A 21599-nucleotide genomic window follows, 5' to 3' on the forward strand; every position below is an offset into this window, starting at 1 on the left:
TTTTCTGTCAAATATTCCTGATACTAACATTCCCATTATCCCAGGTTTGGGACAAGTGTTACATGAGGTGCTCTGTCCAGAGTCCTAGGATGGTTAGTTCAAATTGTCTCCTGTCTGACTGGCGTCTGGACTCTCTGGATCACCTGCCAAACCGAGAGGGAGGGGGAAAAAGATCATCAAACTGGTACAGGTGGGTAAAAACCTTCAACTTTTTATTGTTTACTTATTTTTGGATTAACTGTTACTGTATTGAAATGACATGGATGTATTGATTATATGGCTCTTGACTCCTCTACCATCAATGTCTGAACTCATTGATGGTATCCTGGGTGGTAACTCTTAATTAACAAGGTCACTGTGGGGCAGTGGTGTGAAAATCTTGTGGCTCAATGTACTTTGCGGACCTGTCAGTGCCGGATGGATGCAGTTGTAGCTTAACAATACAGGAAAGACTAATAAGATTATTTGCTCTCAGTTTTTACTGATAAGATTGACAAGTTTGTATCAATGTGTGACGGGCTAGATTAGAGAGCCATGTGGGCTGTATTTGGCCTGTGTGCCGTAGATTTATCATGTCTACTCTGAGGAATTATTCGGTGTTGTCTGTGGACATAATGGTAGGAGAATTTGTTAGGATAAGAGTTGATCAAGCTCTTCTGGTGCTTTCAAAAACACTGCCTGGGAATCTGTTAAAGGCTGTGGACAAATGCGTTTAAATGTTTCTGTGAATGTTAAATGACCAATGAAGCTAAATCTTTTTTTTTTTACGAGAAATATTCTTTTCCAAAGTGTTGCTCTTGCTGATTGGTTGTTTAAACCTTGGTCAAATAGATTGTATTCTTTTCCAAAGTGTTGCTGTTACAGCTACAAGGTGGTGATGGGCTGCAGCCATTTACACAGGATTGGTTGTTTTTAACTGTTGTTTAAACCTTGGTCAAATAGATTGTATTTCCATAGTCAGGTACAGGTGATTCAGATGTGGGATTCAGTTGATGCCAAAGCATAGGCTGACTTTCAGTTCTTGCTTCTTCACATTGGAATCCACAAGGTTCACTTTTCTAACAGCGACTTGGATAAGTCATAGTTTTTTTATGTGCACATAAAATCACTGAAACCATTTTCCATTCATACCCATCTGTTGCTGCTGATTGTCATCAGAAGTGTCTTCACCATGGGATCCAGACACTGCTGTATTTTCTTTTCCAGGATTTTCTTGCTCTTTTGCTGGAAAGAAATTGATCTTTGCTTTAGGCTGAAATTTAAAATGGAGTTTGTCTTTCCATCCATAAAAAAGGTTTTAGAATAAGCTAAATTCTTGCAGAAGCTGGATATAAGAACCAACATCTTCAAACATATGCATTATGTTATGTGTATGGATGCAGATGGAAATGATGGATTACCTGGAATGCTTCCATCAGAGTTAGATTCTGCATCTGTGCAGATTTCACCAAAAATAAAACCGATCTTTTCCTCTGCGTGTTGCTCGTTTGAAGCACCGTGGACCGAGTTGTGGAGGATACTGCTGGCAAAGCGAGCCCTCAAGGAATTTGGGGATGTCACTTTGGCCTGCTCTGGGTCTGTGGGGCCCATCATGGCCCTCCATTCCTCCACTGCATTTTCCTTGGTCAGGACAAGCATCGTGCAGGGTCCGCTTAAAAAGAAAAAGAAGAAATGAAATAGATTGTAACAAAGAGAATGTATTCTATTATCAAAGATTACTAACAGTTTTGTGTGCGAACAATTCTAATTAACTACATCCTTGCTTCGAAGCACAGAAAGATGTAAGAAAAATATAACTCTTATGCTAAAGGTAAATTACAAAATGAGGTTAATCTTAGACTGTCCCTGCATGGGTAGAGTTACGCACTCAGTATATCCAATTTTTCCACCATCTATCTACTTATCGTCACTTTTATACACGGTGTACATGTATATGTAGTGTTATAATGTCAGACACCTAGCTGGTCAGGCCAGTAGGTCACAAACTCTCAATTAACGAGATTGAAAATTGTTTGTCAGCCCAAGTTTAACGTCATAAAAATTGTGCGATTAAAACACGCTCGTGATAGAGATGCGATACGCCTTGCTGTGGCCTCTGTGTTCCACCAGTGAGAGAGGGAACGAACAAATGACACGTTAAACCAACCGACACATGAACTCCACCAGCTGCTCAAAGAAAGGCTTTCCCCGGTGCTCCTTATAAAACTCCTCAGCCATTTCCTTTGATAGCACCGTCTCCTTCAGCTGTGCCACAGTGAAACCAGTGGCCTGGATCTCTTCCAATATTCCCTCTGAGAGAGGCAATAAATAAAAGATGTTAAAGGGCCAATTCATTTTCTCACTCCATCTGTATAAGCACAGGTTAATATTTACAAGTCCATCTCATTCCAAATGACCTTTGTGCTCCTCCATGGCATCGGGTTTGATGACTGCCAGTGTTCGCTGCATGGGGAAGAAGAAGTTAATCTCTCGCTCTGCCTCTTCCTGATTTGCACTTCCATGGAGCTGGTTGATGGGCTCATTCTCCACAGCAAACTGAGCTCTCAGACTGAAAGATGAAGTCGGCGGGAAGGCCAGAAAGATCTAGCTTTTTATTTTTGACAATTTCAGTGCAACCAATAACGAGTGCTATCTGGAAAATGAATTTGACAGCACCAAAAGTTACTGTATATATAAAAAAAGATTTTTTTTTTGTGCAGCCACAAAGATAGGAAAGGAAGAGCCTACAGGTTTTCGTAGTAACTCCATACGTTTGTGCAATTTGTCTTTGAAAAAAAACTTTAGCTTCTTTTATCAGCAAACATGATGGACAACACTTTTCCTATGACCTTATGACTTTAATTGCTAAGTAATTGCTTTTTAACCTAATGATCCAATTGGGTTGGATAAAGCCTTGCCTTATTAATTAGTTAAGAAATAACCTTAACTTAACTATATATAGTGTATCTTAAACTGTATTTACATTACTTTTCGTAGTCTTTTCCAGGCTGTCTTGATCCTTGTAGCTGTCAATATCTTATATATAATCTGTGAACTAAATGTTTCGACAGGGTAATGGAACAGTGACTAACCAGTCAGGATTCTCCTCTTTGGCTTTATTAATGTCAGGAGGACCAAGGTTGCTCCTCCAGCGTTGGACAGCCCCTGTGCTGACCAAAGCCAAAGCCAGCACTGGGCCACTGGTAGATACACAGAAGCAAGATGAGATGTTTTGGCAGTAAAAATAAATACTCCACTAGTATTATTGAAATTCACACATAATGTGCGTTACCTGGTCATGCTTTTCACTAGCATAGGATAGTAGTCCTCCTCCACATGCTGGGAGTAGAACTGTCTGACCTGTTCCTCGGTCAACATCACCTCTCTTTGTAGAGCCACTGAGAAACCTGACTTGTGGATCTGAGAAAGGATTTCCTCTGCAAAATCACAACAAAAAAAAATCACATTTATGGTATGTATATATATACCATAAATGTGTTTTTTTACATTACATTTATATACCTACATATATATGCATATACATATATACGTATACATATATGTATACGTATATATGTATATGCATATATATGTAGGTATATAAATGTAATGTAAAAAAACACATTTATGGTATATATATACATACCATAAATGTGATTTTTTTTTGTTGTGATTTTGCAGAGGAAATCCTTTCTCAGATCCACAAGACAGTCGGTTAGTCAGGATCATGGACTTGTCTCCTGTGTCAACAAATATGCATCAGCCGGGGTTGTTTTTTTTCCCAACCTATACTGCAGGTACGAGGGAGGCGTCCCATACAGTACATCACCACGAATATTTTACTATATTGTGTATGATTGTACTAGTGCTTTGGCACCTCTCCTCTCTCTGGCAACGTCAGGCCGGATTAGAGCCAGTGTCCTCTCCACAGGCTCTTCCTCCCCATCCTGCTTCTGTACCGAGGCTCTGCTAAAGTTGGGGAAGAAGAAGGCGAGCTCCCTGCTGGCCTGGTCGCTGTCCTCACTGCCGTGCACTGCATTGAACACTGGCTGCGTGCCGTATTGTGCCCGCAAGCTGCAGGAAGCCAGGGGGGAGAGAAGTGAGGAGAGCAGATGGTTGCTCTGCTGGTGTTCAACCAAAGAGAAGCATAATGTTTGGGTGTGTCTGATGGATCGGACCAGAATGTGCTGTTCGTTCTCTCATCCATTAGACATGAGCTTGAGGTTGTTTCCTGCTGTGTCGCTGATAAATATGTCCATAACTAAGTCTTTGTTTCATGTTAAGACAGACGGCTGACATTTCTGAATCATCTGTTTCCACACTGATATTTATGAATAAGTTCCACTAACTGACCTGTCTGGCTTTTCTCTCCTGGCTTCCTCTGTGTCTGCTGGGCCGATGAACTCACGCCAAGCTGGGACAACATTGGCAGAACCTTCGGCCTGAGACAGCACCAGGATGTGGGAGGGACCACTGGACATGAACTGTACCAGCTCCTCAAAGTAAGCCTGATCATATAAGAGGCAAGGATATATGTTACTTAAATGCAAAAAAAAAACAAACAAAGAACATGTAAAAATTCTGTGAAAGGAAAACAATCGAGATAATCACGATTAATTAGGAGCTTGATTAACTTGATTAATCCACAGATCTCATGATTAATCAGATAACATTTTAATCTTTTTAAAGCCCTAATACATATGATATGGTGCAGTTTATATTTGGTATAGCCTTACTTCTGTGCAACATTGTAGTTTTATGTTTACACATCTTAAACAGCCTTTTAAACCTTATGTTTTATATGGACCAAACGAAAATGTCACACGAGTCTGATCTGCTTTCATCCAGCTTTGTTATAGGAGATGATCTCAAAACATTAATTGCATTCATTTTACAATTCCATCACGACAAACGATCCCAACAGACTGCAAAAAAAAAAGCGATAATAATGCACTGAGCTCAAAGCCTAGACAGAATGTGTCCTTGAAATACCATGCAGTGTCCCAGTACTTCACATCCTTCACAAAACACAAGTATCCATGTAAGGATATTGACACTGCAGCTATGATGGGCAATGAATATAAATCAGGTCTCAGATGATAACAGGAGAGAAAGTGGAACGAAAATTCTTTCCACGTGTAGATTGATTTAATAAATTAGTTATCAAAACACTAGGTTCATACCTCTGCTGTTTTGTGCTGGTAAAAATTTCGAGCCTCAGCCTCAGACAGGGTTCGTTCCTCATGGGCCAGAATCTCAAATCCTGCGTCCTGTATCTGAAGAGGGGATTAACCAGGAATATCTGAGAAGATCAACTGCTTTCAAAACAGGAAAAAAAAGAAAAAAAATCGAATTCCCTTCTTACCTTCATGATAATCTCATTTGCTTTGCCGTGAGCAACAGCATCTGGTTTGATGATGGCGACGGTGTAGGATTTACTAACTGGAACTGCAGCAGAGCAACAACAACAACACCATAAACCATGTTATCAAAAAGATAACAGAAATGACAAAGATGAGGTCAAATTAATTGAATTTTACCAGTGATGCTTTCTTCATTTTGCAACTGCTGAGGCGCCTCCTCCTTTTCTTCATTATCATCATTCACCAAACCTTCATCTTTGATCTGAACAGGAACAAACAGGAAATAACAGACACGGCCTTGTCTTAGCACATGAGCTGTAAGTCCGTCTCTCTTTGTCCAGTTTACCTCTGAACATCATGTCAGAACAAGCTCATCTTTCCTCCCCAACCTCAACTACTCATCCTTCGCTCCAATCTAATTTTCAATATTCTTCAACCTGGTCACTCACCACTTTGCGTTCGCCTCCTTGCTCCAGGACCAACTTCTCTTTGGCCAGTTCTTCTAAAATAATCCTCTGGAGCTGAGGTGCGTCGGCCCCCCGCAGCACAGACACCAACCCTCCACCCTGTACATGTCCAGTAAAGAAGGGATGCTTATGGTTTGGCTAGAAAATAAATAAATAATCAAAGTACCACAGACAACACCCTGAGCCACCACTTGACTATTGAAGACATATAAACCCAGTATATATATGTATATGTATATATGTGTATAAATGTATATATATATATGTATATATATATATATTGGTATATATGTATATGTATATTACATATATGTATATGTGTACATGTATGTATAAAATACACTGTTTGGAACCCAGACAAATTCAGTCAGTGATAGTGCTTCACAAACTGAGTCCATCTGCAATAAACAGCTACTTTCTTATAGAAATAAAATATGCTATTGTTTAGCCGTTAGCATTACACCTTTGAGATAAATAAAGTAAACACTACAACCCTTTTTTTGTGGCGTTATGTACTTTCTATTGTAGCCTTGAGTCTATTTCAACAACTTTGTAGCCCAGTGAAGTCCCAGTAAAAATGAGTGAATAAAAGATAATTCTCAATAAAAAAAGATAAACAGCATCAGTGAATAAGAAGGCAAACAAAACACGAAAAACAGGTTCAAAAATAGGACAGCTAACATTGCACCATAATACCACAGAAATTTCTCAGTATTTTCTTTAACAAGTTGATGTCAATTTAATGAATTGTTTTTTAGGATGAAAAAAGTATATAAAATGTGTTGACAACATCACAACACTTTTAACTTTTTTATTATTCACACTTTTTTTTTTTATTTCTGTTCCTGTTTTTGCAGAGGCCCAGCCTGAAGACTTGACTTCCAGATACTGCACAAGGAACAAGGTTTGACATTCCAGACTGGAGAGAGACATTCACTGAAAACAAACATCAAAACTCACCCCATAGAAAAGGAACGTGGGCTCACATTTTCCTCGATACCTCTCCAAGGCATCGATGCCGTCTGCCTCGGCCTGTATATACACACACACACACACACACACTCAATGATGCATAAATCATTTACAACCTGACCTTTTCTCTATTAAATAGGTTTTTGAATTCTTACTGTGGCCAAATGTAACAGGTCATCGCCCAATTCGTTTTTAATTTTCCGTAGCAGGCTGACGACAGCTCGGCAGGGGCCACACCACTGCTGGTAAACATCAACAACTGTCCAAAGAGAGGCGGGGTCAGTGTGTGACAGACACAGGAGAATAAAAAAAAAAATATATATATATATATATATATATATATATATATATATATATATAATCTGCAGTTACTCCAGTGAACACAGTGGGGCAGCAGCGGCACACTTTATATTTTTGTCTCCTTTTACACAGACCCTAATCTTACAGGCCACTGTATAAACACACAAAGTCATAACTGATTTTGACAGTACATTAGTGAGTATTCAACTTAAACAAGAACCTCTATAAATCACTTATATTCAACTAAAAAAAACTAAAAAAAATGATACTTCTGTACATTATATACTACATACTGTATATATTTTAGATTTCTGCTATTAAGATCCAAATTCGTCTTTGCAATTTTACACAAAAAGTTTAGAGGTTCGTCATGAATTAAAACAGGATGAAATACAGACAAAACCTCCACTGTAGACTGTCTTTAACAGGTTATAATTATCATGGTTACGGTTAAAAAAGATGAACAATAATGACTGAACTGCTCTATGATTCACTGACTCTTTCCTTTTTCTGTCATATTTGCCAAATGTTTTGCGTGTGCTGTAATACATGTTCTTCATCACTGATGAGATTTCCCCTCATAGTTTTCTTTTAATCAATGCACATCATTTAACCATGAACTAGCTGCCGTCTTGTTAATTATCAGCTTATTGGTCCTTGAAGAGTCGATACGACGCCTGTACTGGTAGTTACATTCACATGGATTCGTTCTTCAGATGCTGTGCGTGACAAAGCACAGCAATGAGTTATTCAGTCTGACTAATGAAGGTCAACATGCTTCAACTGATCATGTCTTTGAGCAGCTTTGCACTAGTTCTGTGTGGGCGGCCATGTTTGACCACCATGATGACACAGACTGCTGTGAATGATAATGTTCTGTTCTATTTAAGGCAAACTTTTTCTGTTGGTTTTTTTTTTTTTTTCAAATAAACTTTTACCCGTTAACCCTTTAGTTGCCAACATCTCCTCCCACTGCTCTTGGTTCGTGACAGACACCTGGAGGAGGAAATCACAGGATAACGAAGAAATGAAAACACAGCAAGCAGAGGAGTGAGGTAACAAATTACAAAATAAAAGTTGCCTTTTCTTTTTCTGAGTACAACATTTGTCCTCTCTTCCAATCTTGCAGAACTGTTTTTTTTTTTATAACTTTCTTGTATGAAAATGTAGATGAACATTTGTCTCTCTGTTTCCTGTCCATCCTGTTTTTTCTCCATTCTCTTGTAATAGTTATTGTTCTCATCATATCTACTTTTCATGATCTTGCTCAGTCTTTCTCATTCTGATTTTTAAAAATCTCCAATCATCTACATTATAACATGATTAGTATTAGTACTAAGAAATACTAATACTACTTAGTTTTTTTACTCTCATCTTCTCTGCATTTATTCTCTTTTTAATTCTCGTCTGTCCTTTAGTCCTTCTGCTTCCTTCCGTTCTATTATCCATCATGTTTAACCCCAAACTATTTTCTTTCCATTTATTCAATTTTTCATTGTCCTTTTTCATCAAGTTCTCTTTATCACACCCTCCCTCTTCCTCGATTCTCTCGTTTTCTTCCGTTATTTTTCTCCAGTTCTCCCTCGTTCATTCATTCTCACTCTCACTCATACCAACCTGCAGACTTGCTTCTTTCTTCTTTCCTGTCATTTCTATCTATATTTCAGCCTAAATGTTATTTGTCTATTGTGTCTATGTTGCGTCACGTGGTGAAACTCGGATGTTTTCAGTGGTTGTTTGCGGCGCTTGGTTGCTAGGCAACAGTGATTTCCTCTTCCTGGGGGGCGTGTCTCATTTACACAGAACTTTTTTTTATAAACCTTTTTTGTTCGTAAGAATCCGCTTTGAATATTAATTACTTGTGTTATCGGTAAAATAATTACTTAATTGAGCTTAGGGCTACTATCAACCCTGCCTATCATCCTCTGCTGCCTCTTAGTGGTCACCGAGGAAACAGCAAGTACCTTAAATGGACAGTTGGGAACTCTAACATCCAGCAGTAGAGAAGACATTTTTTTATTTCTAATTTTCTTAAATACTTTTTACTCACCTCCTTCTGTATCAATTCTCCTTCAGCTGTACCTCCTTCTTCCTAGTTGTTTTCTTCTTCTTTTTCCTAGATTTCTACAGGATAACAGACAACATTGACATATTAGAGAGTAGAGTAGAGTAGGGCTTAGCTTTGACTTCTTAAATCATTCCACCAACTGTTATTAGAGTGTTATTTAAAAAAATAACTGTAATTAGTTGTTTTCCTCTTCCTAGCTATTTTCTTCTTCTTCTTTCTATTTTTGTTCTTCCTTTTCCTAGTTGTTTTTTTCTACATAATTGTCTTTTTCGTCTTCTTCTTAGTTGTCTCCTTCTCTGATGGGGACCTCGACCTCCAAAACTCTGCCTGATTTTGGTGGATGGATCCCCAGGATGCTGAGTCACATTATTAGGTATATGTATAATATACAGTGGTGTAGAACATATTTACAGTTTTTTTTTAGCTTTGACTTCTTAAATCATTCCACCCACTACTCTACACTAACATGCAAACTGAGCAGTGATTGACGTTAAGAAGCAGCACATTTTTCTCACTTCCATTTAAATGCCCATTTCATTTACATTCATGCAGTCTGTGGTCATAGCCATGTGTCATCTGTACAACGTTCACACTCACACGTTCCTTCTCAGTACTGTAAGTGTGGACGCCGCAGGGAGGATTCGTCCAACTGTACCATTACACCTTTACCCACCAAAGTGATCAAACCACTTGTGAATGTTCTTCCCCAATCCATATCAATGAGCTGCTGCTCTTCAGTGGTTTCAGCTCCATAGCAACCACGCTCAGAGTGGGCCCTGAAAAGCAAGTTGCACAATTAGAGCAATTTCCAGGAGAGTCATATCACAGTCCTCTGTGACAGTAAGAGAGGAGAAAATTATAATATAAAAATTTTTGAAAAAAAAAAACCCTTAGAGTGGATTTTTGCCTTCCACAACAGCTTCACATTTTGTTTTTCCTCACACAGCTGCAGATACTGTATATTACAGTATGTAACTATTAAGAAAACCTGTGTTTCATTGTGAGGTTTTTATGCAGCCAGATGGAAACATTGTTTTCCCTTTGTCACGACTGCTGTGATGAGGTCCTGACACGAACCTTTTAGCAGAGAAATAACATTCATACTGTGATTGCAGAACATGTGGTGCTGCAAATTGTGCTCAACAGTGATTGCTTTTGTTCTGTCAACACATACAGAAACTGGATGGATGCTTTGGGCACAGGTAGGCAATTCTTTAACGCATAACTGAACATAATTAAAGTAATGACATCCAGATGTAGGTATTTCTCCATCATTAAATTCCTCATTTGCATTTGCATTTTTTTGCAGTCAAAGATGGAGTTGATCAAAATACTTTGAATAACATGTCAGTTTTACACACGGTGTGAGAAATCAGTTTCTTCAACCAAGTTTCTTCAGGTTTTTTTGTGTGAAACCTTTTTTATGAAAAAAGGTTTTTGGGGTAGCTCCTCCCCCTACTATAATTGTAAAGTCTGATCAACTCATCAGAGGTACCATCTGTCTCAGATCCAGATCATCTTCATATTTTACTGTCAAAGTTCTGTTTCATAATCATCACAAAATCAAAACGAGTAAATGATTTACCTTCACTGAGGCTAGGTTGATTTTAAAGCCAGGGTCAGACACTGGCACGAGGGTTAATGTCTTCTATGTTCTCAGCAGGTCGTCAGTCCTTCAGTCCTCACGTCAGACTTCTTCCTCTTCCCTGGTGAGTCACCGTTAATCTCACTTCCATCAGGGAGGCACAGAGGATTTGGATCCTGACGGAGTTGAAGATTAATCTTCATTAGTGCATCTTAAGCACAAAAGTCATATTTAAGCCCCATTAATGTCGACATTTGTTGTGTTTAATTTTGAATAAACACATTTTTGAAATCGTAAGATCGTGCAGGCCCAAAGGATTTCAATCTAATTATCCACAAACTAACAGAGAGAGAGAGAACACAGTGTGCATCTGATATACCCTGTCTTCAAGGAACAGAAAATGTTCCCTGTTTAACAAGGGGGCGCTGTTGCCTCATCAGTAACACACACACTGCTCTGAGGTTTTTTAGGGCAGGAAAGCCCTGTGCTCTCAATATGCTGGTATTTTTTATCAGCTGCTCCAGGCCTTAAACTTATCATGTTAGCTATATAACAATTGAATATAGAATAGCCTCATTTTTTGTGGGTATTTTTGTAAAAAAAAACAGTCAGGGTTTTTATAGGTGAGTGCGAATGCTATTCCATCTGGTTTCTACTCCAGGCTGTGTTTAGAACGACTGCTGTGCTGCTTTTTCTGATACAGTGCTGGATGAAATGGTAATCCTCCCCCTGCCCCCCGAGCCTTTAAGACAAACCTGACCCTGTATGTTCACACATCAGTCCAGAGGAGAAATGGTTTGTTCCATATTTGCTGTGACAATGACTATTTTATACAGTCAGTGTCATTTATCTGCAGCCCTGTGACTGTCAGTCCGTATGAAGCTTTCTTCTCATGTCAGACTGGCAGCTGTAATGGTGACAGAGGAAGCCAGCACTGACAGAGTCATCTGCATCTAAATAAAGACCGCCAGTGGCTTTGTCACAGTCCATTAGGCAAATTTCCGTATTTGATAAAAGCATCAACCATGTTTTTTTTTTTTAACCATCCATTTGATATGAAATCACCATGAAGCAAATGTAGTTTGGCTTTTGTTTGCTTTCCAAAACATGCAGTGAGCCATGAATGAAAAAAGAAAATCCACTAAGATATCATTTTGATGCTTATTGTGATTGATTAGTGGCATTTTTGGTGCAACACATGGGTTAATTCACATCAGGTGCACCAAGAAAGAAAATCACACTGGGCTGAAAATGAGGTTGAAAATGTGTAATTTCTTATGCTTGTTGCAGCAGACTGCTTGAATAATGAAGTGTTTTTTTTTTTTTTTCAAGTCTGTGTTTTTCTGCTGTCAATTCCAGCTCCAGAGAGTTGTCTTTTTAGTTGTTTTAAAACTCTGGCATGAAGATTGGAGAAAAACACCCGTCACCTTCTGAGACCCTTACAGATTACACAATGATGAGAAAAAGGGCAGGACAAGGAAGTGGGTCAAGGAAGGAGCAGTGGAGTACTGATAGGGTCAACGATCTTGATGTCAGTGAGAGAGCGGACCACAGAATCAGGCTGAGAGGTCAAGTAACTCACAGTATGTGATAGGATGTGTACAGGATCAAAGAAGTGTCCTCAATAACTGGCGTTCCACTTACTGGACTGTTCTGACTCCTTGGCTTCTGTACAGTTGTGATTGCGATGCCACTGACATGAGAAAGATGGAGGCCGACCCACACGGTGGAGGAAATGCAGAGAACCTGGACCTCGACCTGGTGATCGACCTTGGCCCAAGGTAAGAATCATTCACTGATGTCAACAGTTACACTATAAAAGAATAACATGGGTTGATATGTGATGTGTATGTGTGAGTGTGTGAGTTATTGGTGAACCCACGTGTAAGAAACTGTTGCCTCTGAGCTCATCTCACCTGCGTGGCCATTGTTAACCATGGGGCACTGAGGTGAAATCTCTCTATCAGCGCTCCCAGGAGATTGGCTGCTCCACCATCACAGATGTGCCTTCAATACTGATAATTCCAGCTGATGCCTGGTCTGGTTGGAAAACACAAAGACCCCGGGGGCATCCGCGACAGCAGCTAGGGCAGAACTGAAAAAAAAAGTCAAATCAAACCTATTAAGTGAATTAGGAGATGTCTGCAGAACAGTGTGTAATTGGTTTTGTGTTATCGTCCTAATGCCAGATAGGTGCTAATTGAAAAGCTGGTTTGTTAGCAGGGAGACAGTCTTTGGGAGGGTGTGAGTGGGAGGGGTGGCTTGTGGTTTGAAGGTCTTGTTCCAGATAGCCTTTCCAATGATTACAGATAATAGACCGTTTGTACGGACGCCTTCGGCTCTCTCACATCTAATTCCCTCGTCAATTTTCTGCTGCTTTCATTTGCCCACAGCACCTGTGAAAGTAGAATTCAATGGAACGTAATAACATGTTTTATTCTGATGTTAAGACTTTATTGCCATTATCACAAGCAGTATTTTTATTTCTGCGCAGTCTTTTCACACTCTTGTGTGCAGCCTGTGTGTTTGAGGGCAAAGTGAGTCAAGATAAAATATTCATCTTGAGGTGGCTTTTCGTAAAATTGCAAAGGGTTTTCTGATTTTTTTTTTTCTGTTTTCCTGAGGCTGCTCTTACTCAACCTGTTGGATGCGGGAGTTCACTGACTCTGAATTGTTCTGTACAAATGGTGGTGAGAAATAGAGGAACAAACTCATCTGCTTATATACAAGCTTTAGGGTTGGAAACAGAGCCGAGAAAAAAAGATGTCATTCGCTGCTGTGTGATCATTCGTGGAGGAATGCTACCACAGGGACACGACACAGCTTTGCTCGAACAAACCCTCTTTCTTATACTGTTGCGTAACTTTAAAAAAATGCAGTAAAATAATTTTACTAGTACAAATAAAAGTACAACGACAGAACTACAATTAGTACCATAAACCAAACATAACATAACCAAGGGCAAAATGTAAGTGTTAAAAGGCCGTTCGGGTGCCCCCGGGCCAGGAGTTTGGGCCCATTGTCCAACGCTCTTTAAATCTTTTACAAACTCATAATGACAGGCTATAATATTTCACTTTTTTCTCTGCTATATTTTAAGAGAAAAAAATATCAAAAGAAGACCAACAAACGGTGTCAAGCCTAAAACAGAAAACCTGTTTTGTGTTTTCAATCATTAATAGAAAACATTTTCTACATTTTTGTCCTCTACCTATAAGTATACAACTAAATACCTGAACCACCGTTTGTACAGTAGCTTTGCGTGCATGTTTTATAACTGTACCATCATTTTTGATAGTGTTTTCAAGCTGTCACGCAGAGTTTAAAGAAAGTTAACCTGCCCCTGCTGTTGTGCTTCTTTTCCTCAAGAGTTAAATCTCCTTGTAGAGAAACTTTCCACTCTGAAGTGGCTGCCAAGTCCTTCTATTTTCTGCACACAGAAGTGATGAGTGGCAGTGGTGGATTTACTCCCTGACCTATTTGGCCATGAAAAGTGCAAAAGAATAAAAAATGAAAAATGCCTCTATCTAAAAGCTCATAATCCCTTACCCTCAGACAAAGCTGCAGTGGCACGTTTTGAAGGCGAGTCCATGAAGGATGTGACAGGTCGCGTTTCTCTGACTTCTGTTTTGAACCGGCACTATCTGTGACTCTCTGATCACTTCGATAATGGCTGACAGCATGCACGTGGATTACTTTGAGGTCTCGTAACCTCACATGATTTTTAGTGTCCCCGGAGCTGCAGATGGCACAGAATAAGCTGTGAAAGTGGAGCATGGAGCAGCGATCATTGGCATGCAAATGTGGTGGAAGGCTGAGGTGCTCACTTCTGCATCACTCTTTCATTTCTCCTATCTGTGCACGTCTGTGTGCTGCTCACGCTGTAACAGTTAGGGGGTGAAGTGGAGGAGTTATCCTGACTTGACTTCCACCGCTGAATCCTCTAAAAACAGAACTGCTTGGAAGGTGGTTTTCAGTTTTTAAGTGGTCCGTGGAAAACTTAACTGTCTCTGGAATGCTGTAGAGAAACTGCTTCGTTTTTCGGGCTGAGATTTTTATTTATTTTTTATTTATTTTTGTGCAGATTTGGATTCTTCAGTCTGGCTGTGAAGAAGAAAAAAGAAATGGCACTGAGTCTTGCACATCCACCGCTGTTGCATGGGGATAGCTGACATGCTTTATTCAAAGTAGGGTTGCAGTAACGGTGATGTGTCTGATTCACAACACAGGATGGACTTTCACCAGAAAATTCTATCAAAATTGTGCCACAAGGCTGCACAGTAACAGGGAGCTGACATTTCAGGCTTTAGTTAAATTAATATTAATGAGAATAAAAACCAGGTACAGGCTAAATGTGAAGGTATTAAAAAAACATAGAATCATACAATAATTATCCCTTCAGTCGGTGTGTTCATCTGCAGACACACTGCCCTCTGCATTTTCAATTTCTTCTCTTTATCATAAGAGTATTTATAGACCAAGTAGGTGGTTCTAATGAAATGTCAGAGGATGGCAGTACTCTGAAACAAACAGAAAGACTCTGGGAACTCTGGGTTAGCACAGAACTGAGCCTTGGAAAGCACGTTAACTCACAATGTAATCTTTAAATCTTGTTTCAAAATTGGATATTTTTCAAATCTATTTAAAAAAAAAACCCAAGAGCTGTGTTGTCGAAATTAATCTAGTCAATTTGTTAAGATTAGGCTAATAAAAAATCTAATCAATTTGTTAAGATTAGGCTAATAAAAAAAAGATGACCTTGTTAAAATGACATGTGCCTTATATCCAATTACAACAGGCTTCATCTTCCAGTCAGACACCAGGACATCAACACAGTTTAACAGCAGTTGATGTCACCTGTTTTTTAAGTTCATACCCACAACAATAACTGTAATTGAATTAGCTTCGTCAGTGCAGCTAATCGGACACGGTCGTCACATTCATTGACATTCTGCAGGGCACACTCTTATCAGCAAACACTATTGTGAGGATACACTGTCTGAAGGCCAAGCTTATCTGCTGCTGCAGGATTGAATGGCATCCTCTCCACTTTGGCTGTGTTAAACTGCACTTCCCCACAGTGGAAGAACAAGCTTGATATATTTAACATGGCCGGATGTTCTATCATGTCTCTTTCTACATGATTGCAGCTGTTCTAAATTGGAACCCACTAAGAAATCTGAAGAAGAAAGAAAAGCCGAATGTTTTTATTTTTTTAAATGTAGATAATGTATCTTAAAGATGTTCAATGCAGGTAAAATGTCCACTTAAAACAAACTTCAATGCAGGTAAAATCCATCCATCCATCCATTTTCATCCGCTTATCCGTTACCGGGTCGCGGGGGCAGCAGTCGCCACCCAAATCACATTGCACCGTACCAAACCTTCCTGCGGGTGGTGAGTCCACTGGAAGGTACCAACCGCCCTAACCGGGATTCGAACTTGCCCAGGAGGTGAACCCTGGGGTTCCACACCAATGACAGAGACATTGCCTCTGGGCCAAAGCGCCACTTGCAGGTAAAATGTCCACTTAAAACAAATACATTAAAGAAGTAATTATGTTTTGGTTATAGAAAAGCTGGACAAGGTAATTGAAGGTGAATAGTACACATTGTTCTCATCATATGTTCTATGAGTTTATAAAAGTTTATAATTGTTAATGCATCACTAGGGCCAACAATTAAGGTCTGTGGGATGATTTGTTTCGATTCGTTTCTCTGTGGGAATTGGCAGAAGGACCTGTTCTAAAGTAAGAGATCTGAAAACCTCCTCACGCAGTGACATTTAAAAGTCATTTTTAACAGACGGAGCTCTGTGTGTCTCATTTTCTATACAGACTTTGTTCTCTTTGGCTCGAGGATACGGCACGTTTTCATGCTGATTTGTACTCACCGAACCTCTTACGACAGTAATTATGTAAAAAAAAAAAGAAGAAAAATAAAGTTCTTCTGTTGTTCCGTTACAGACACTGCTTGTATATATACATAAATATGCGTGTCAAAAATATTGTCAAGAGCCAGAAAAAAGCCAGAGGCTACTGACAATCAAAAGTTTGTCTAAAAGTGGTTAGCATACTGCTCAAAAGTTAGCCAAAATATAGCCACTACAGTGCTAAATGAATCTGACCTTTAAAAGGCACACAGTGCCACTGAATGAAATTCCAAAAATTTTAGAGATTCAATAATTAACTGAATGATTACCACAACAGAGAGGTTTGAATTTCCCACACCAGGCACAGACACAACGCTCTGTCATTTGCATTCTTCTGGAGTGGGGTTCTCTGCACCTGATGAACGCCTTGTCTGCTCCGGGTCTGGAGGGAAATATCATTCTCGTCAGCCGCCGCACGCTCTGCTCATCTGCTTGTCATAACTTTGTCTGTTTGCTGTTTAATGTCAGGCAGGTCGGGAACATTACGACTGACGGGAAGTGCGGAGTGCTGTGATGAGAGGTGATATTTCTCTGTGGGTGAGTTCATCAGCGCTGCTGCTGCTGAAACCTTTCACACTACACACTCTACAGCTCCCTGTTAGTATGCAACACTTTCATTAACGCTTCTATGAAGTAACTCATGTTATGCTGTCAAATGTGTCTTGTATTTCACGTTCAGATTACTTTATCTTCCTGCCTCTGCTTAACTTTTTTTTTTCTCCTACTCATGTGACATTTGCAGAAACATGAGATGATAAGGACGTTCTGCTGATGATCTAAACCATTGTTTCCCAAAGACTGGGTCGCAACCCTCAGGTAGGTCACAAGACATTTTTTATTTTTTTGGGTCGTCTCGCATCATGTTTCCCAGGAGTTTATGAATAATGTCTGTTGATTTGGGTCGTGAAGGTTTGTGACTTTTAAAATATGGGTCCTCAGAAAAAAAGTTTGATCTAAACAATGTATATGTCATGTACATGAAGTCCTACTTTGACAGCGGCAGAATCGCTGCTCTCTCACACAGCTCACAATTAAGCCTTTTCAGAGGGCGATTGTCTGATTATCCGCTGGAGAGCTCGTGCCTCCCCCCTTGGCCCCCCCTCTTTGCTCTCTCCCTCCAATGCTCTGAAGCCTCCAGCCCCGTAAGTTCAAGCGACAATCAGCTGCCATCGATCACTGATGCAGATGAGAAGAGCGGGGCTCTGTGGAGCCACTCAGCCTGTTGAACATCACACAGCCCGGGCAAAGTCCCAGAATGCAAATCATCTTCAGTGGATCTTTTTCTTTTTCAAGGGCACTCAATAGTGGCAGCCTTTTTTTAACGCCTCGTGCCTATGTGCGTAATTAATGATGAAAGTCATGGAGGAGGCTGTGTCACAGGGAGGCTGCTTACTGCACGGCACGTTGTTACCATGACATTTAGCCACGGTATCAGACTGATGAAGCTGTGACACGCTGACTTCATCACTGAGAATATTTTTGTATTATTCATTTGTAAAGTATTGAAAAGATTTAGCTTCATACATAATCTTTACATATAGTAATACTCTCTAAACCAGTGGTCTTACCTTTATCAGTTTGGGGGTCTCTGACCTGGAAATATTAACCACCCCTACTTTAAACTTGTGCATTTAAAAAAAAATCAATAACATTCCATAAAGCTGTATAGGAAAAATCTTTAGATTTCCTCTTTTTTTTAAATTACCTTTAATAACAGTCTTTATTTTTGGGTTACATTGCTTTTTTTGTAATAACTTGGAGTCAAAAATGGAATCAACAGTTGGTCCACGTAAATTTGTTTTTTTTCTTCTTGTGGTTTCATCATTTCATCATTTTCATCACTCGTCCACACGTTTGTACAGTCCATCCGTTCCTGCCATGAAGAGGTGGACCTAAAGGGACTCTTTCATTCCGACGTCTCTTAATTTCTTTAAGTGTTTGACCTCTCCGTTCCTGCCGAGGTCTTTGAATCCAAGGCAAAATGCTCCTCACGGTACTCATGTCTAAGTAATTTAAAAATTGCTCCAGCAGGACCAAACCTTATTATAGCAGCCTCGGAGAAGAACCGTCAGATGTTCTGGTAGATTTCCCCTGGGACAGGGTGAGAAAGGCAGAGGTCTGGGCAACTTTGTAGTCTGCTGTGACTTTTGGAAGCTCGAAGACGTTCTTAACAGGAAAAAGGCGTTCTTCATTTCTTTTCAATACCGACTTTATTCTCTCCAGGATACGACTTGTTTTCATGCTGAGTCGACTCGGTGAAACTCATTTAATGGGTACTGAAGTAAACACATCTACAACGTTATCCAGGGACAAGCCTGCGATGTCTTTAATCACAGATATGCAGACATAAAAAAGACGTTTTTCCACAATGAAAAGATGACATGTGTCTTTGAAAAGGATCTTTTGAAGTAGTGCACACTCCAGCACCATGCACTAACCATGCACTTTCACTGGTTGTGTGTTTGATCCAGAGGCAGACAGAGTCAGCGAGTCCACTCTTAATTATTCATCACATTTTAAAAGACAATATAAATCCTCCCAGGCTCTTTGAAAGGACAGTAATGGCAGCTCACAGGGTTTTAATGAGGGTTAAAGGAAGCGTCTCCCCGGCAGAGGACGACCGGAGACACCTGTGGATTCGTTCCCTCCCACGGAGAGGACCCCCTACTGTTTGTCTAGGAGTAAATACACTGTTGCTAATTGCGTATTTGTAGGCCCCGGTGGCTCAGTGGGTTAAATGCACGTGTTTCTGACAGTAATTAAAGTTGTTACCAGGTTGTCTTCAGCCTCACAGCATCCTCTTCACACCTATGCTACTAGGTCTAACCATCATTAACTTTGTCACAGCAGAAGAAAACGATCACTGCATACACACAGTACGTGCTTGAGACAGTACTGAGTATCTGTGGTATTTTGTGGTTTCCCTGGTTCAAAGTCAGCGACGACCACATTCACTGTGTTTACAGCTGTTGGCTGACGGAGGCTAAGGCTAAACTAATCTTAAAGCACTGACCCGAGTCATAACAGTTCACAGAGGGGGGTCAAAGCCATTCACCGTGAACCGGACGTTGAATGTACGTTCCTTAGATTCTCCCTGCAAAGACATCGATGTCTGGGTTGTTTCCTTTTTTTCCTCATCATTAGTAAACATGAAACACTGTCAGGGTCTGATTACCTTTAAAATGTGTTTTTTGGGAACAAATGGGAAACAGCCACCAACCATTGTGATTTCAAACCGCCTGCTGTCAATGACTTTATCTTCATTTTCTTCCACTTCAACGCTTTCAGTGTAGCAGGAGACGCTGGAGTGAAACCCTGCAGCCACCGTGGAGCAGAAACAGAGAACACCCTGCAGAGGTCGCCAGCCACATCAGAACAACCATTCACACTCATACAGAGGTCAGTATGGAGTGCCTAGCATGGCTGCTAATTTCGGTGTTAAACTAATTTCAATAATGCATGTAATCATGAACACGTCACTTCCAGCAAAGTCCCAGAAATGTTGTTTTCCAGCCGCGGTGACCATCACGATGTTTTCTGAGGCCTTCGTTGTTTGTCATTGTGTCAGTTACTCCCAGGAGACATCACAGCAGCGCTGGGTTTTGTGTCAGGTGTTGATAAATGTGACAGCCACTCGCACCGTCAAGGGACACTGTGTGGTGGTAATAATGAAGGAGCTCACCTCTTTATTACCTGTGGGCCCAGAGGATGCACAATAAAGGCTGCTGTGTCGGCATCCAGTTGATGAGTTCAGATTGGAATCAGTTTTGAAGGATTTTAACATCTCATCTTCAGCCCACATCCACGGCAGGCTGTGTTTCTACGGTGGAGAAATATATAGAATCAGTTTTCAAAAGTAACATACATCCTGTAAATGGGAGATAGACCTGGAAAATGTTGTCTTACATGATTGAATTATCGAGTAGCCACTACTACAAATAAAACACACAACTGTTTTATTTGCTCCCTTAAGCTACTTTATTAAAAAAAACAATGTATTTATCCATATATAACAGATATAAAACCTTTAATTCCTACACTTTTAAATTCCTTCTTAGTGACAGCGGCTCTTCATGGCAGAGGCAGGACATTTTACAGCTCTGTGACTTTTCCAGTAAAATGTATATTTTAGGTGTAAAATTCATAAAACCTTAGAACCATTTTCACTCAGGATGAGTATTTCACTGAAATATTCTTTTCTCATTTTTTACTTAATTGTGAGCAGCTATATAGAAATAGGCAGCAGGAAACCAGACTCTCTTTCCCAACCTCCACATTCTTACCCCATTACCCTTTATCCTTTAGGCGAAATTGAGAATATACTCTTGAAAAGGGCTCTCACTCCTCACTCCAGATCAGAAATGTCAATCATTCGGAGGGAAAAAAAACCCGCCTCCACTGCTCAAACTCAATCCTGCACTGCTAAATTAGCTGTCATGGAGGACATTAACCTGTCATCCTTGAGGATGAGGAACATGTTTCCTGACTACAGATGCTCAGTGACTGTCACTGCCTGGATTGGTCCTCGCCTCTCTGCCCAAGAGAACCGACTGCACATAGTACATGGATAAATGCACGAGGGGATTTCCATCCCCACTGCTCCTCGCTCAGTGCCCAACAACAACATCTACCCTCATCGTCCCCTGTTGCACTACACCAATGGAGGCAGTGCATGAAGTTAATTTGGTCCCTGTGGGTAAAGATGAAGTATCGCTCATTGTGCAAGCTAATGGCCTGCACAAAGCTTTCAAAATGACAGAATAGCTCAGTCCCAGAGTTGAAAATAAAAATGAGTTTCAGCCTCTTCTCCATTGGTGATAACTTTGTCTACTGTGTTACCACAGAATTGTAAACACAGCTTGTTTGGTCTGTGGTCTCACTTGTGTAAGAAAAGGACATCTCTGTATTACTCTGAAGGTTTTATTCGTTGTTCC

General features: G+C 40.1%; 1 protein-coding gene and 3 long non-coding RNA genes across 5 annotated transcripts in view; 1 reads left to right on the forward strand and 3 right to left on the reverse strand.

Moving 5' to 3' along the window:
* Positions 1–6: 6 nt before the first annotated feature.
* Positions 7–9253, reverse strand: LOC103392065 (thioredoxin domain-containing protein 3 homolog). Of its 2 annotated transcripts, none has more exons than XM_025063669.1 (17): positions 9132–9253; positions 8020–8077; positions 6937–7040; positions 6770–6841; positions 5792–5908; positions 5520–5604; positions 5345–5427; positions 5163–5255; positions 4333–4487; positions 3857–4053; positions 3272–3416; positions 3072–3179; positions 2397–2548; positions 2147–2291; positions 1401–1651; positions 1132–1224; positions 7–143 (listed from the first exon to the last, which is right to left on the reverse strand). In XM_025063669.1, exons 2-17 carry the CDS (start codon positions 8042–8044, stop codon positions 94–96), a joined length of 1875 nt encoding a protein of 624 aa, XP_024919437.1. In that variant the 5' UTR covers positions 8045–8077; positions 9132–9253; the 3' UTR covers positions 7–93. The 2 variants fall into 2 exon arrangements, with proteins under 2 accessions (XP_024919437.1, XP_008326813.1); XM_008328591.3 differs by lacking the exon at positions 9132–9253 and adding an exon at positions 8699–9119.
* LOC112488274 (uncharacterized) overlaps positions 4348–21599 on the forward strand; it is a 22672-nt gene continuing 5420 nt past the window's right edge. Inside the window, exons 1-7 of the long non-coding RNA XR_003052151.1 lie at positions 4348–4481; positions 6667–6713; positions 8035–8136; positions 9434–12515; positions 17134–17202; positions 17408–17481; positions 19954–20064. This is a non-coding gene — a long non-coding RNA (uncharacterized LOC112488274). The remainder of the gene's footprint in view (positions 4482–6666; positions 6714–8034; positions 8137–9433; positions 12516–17133; positions 17203–17407; positions 17482–19953; positions 20065–21599) is intronic.
* LOC112488275 (uncharacterized) lies at positions 9788–14810 on the reverse strand. The gene is made up of 4 exons (XR_003052152.1): positions 14284–14810; positions 12651–12829; positions 12379–12504; positions 9788–9925 (listed from the first exon to the last, which is right to left on the reverse strand). It is a non-coding gene; the product is annotated as an uncharacterized LOC112488275 (long non-coding RNA).
* LOC112488276 (uncharacterized) overlaps positions 18965–21599 on the reverse strand; it is a 4135-nt gene continuing 1500 nt past the window's right edge. The window contains exon 2 of the long non-coding RNA XR_003052153.1: positions 18965–20485. This is a non-coding gene — a long non-coding RNA (uncharacterized LOC112488276). The remainder of the gene's footprint in view (positions 20486–21599) is intronic.

Source organism: Cynoglossus semilaevis, chromosome 16 (genome assembly GCF_000523025.1).
Source record: "Cynoglossus semilaevis isolate Cse_v1.0 chromosome 16, Cse_v1.0, whole genome shotgun sequence".
Classification (NCBI taxonomy): Eukaryota; Metazoa; Chordata; class Actinopteri; order Pleuronectiformes; family Cynoglossidae; genus Cynoglossus; species Cynoglossus semilaevis.

Excerpts from the sequence above, each read along its gene's own strand:
- LOC103392065 (XM_008328591.3), bottom strand. The coding sequence starts at position 8,731 with ATGACAGGAAAGAAGAAAGAAGCAAGTCTGCAG. Across the intron at positions 3,417-3,856 it reads CGTTGCCAGAGAGAGGAGAG|AGGAAATCCTTTCTCAGATC; the intron begins GTGCCAAAGCAC and ends GTGATTTTGCAG. Across the intron at positions 2,549-3,071 it reads AAAGAGGAGAATCCTGACTG|TCTGAGAGCTCAGTTTGCTG; the intron begins GTTAGTCACTGT and ends TTCATCTTTCAG.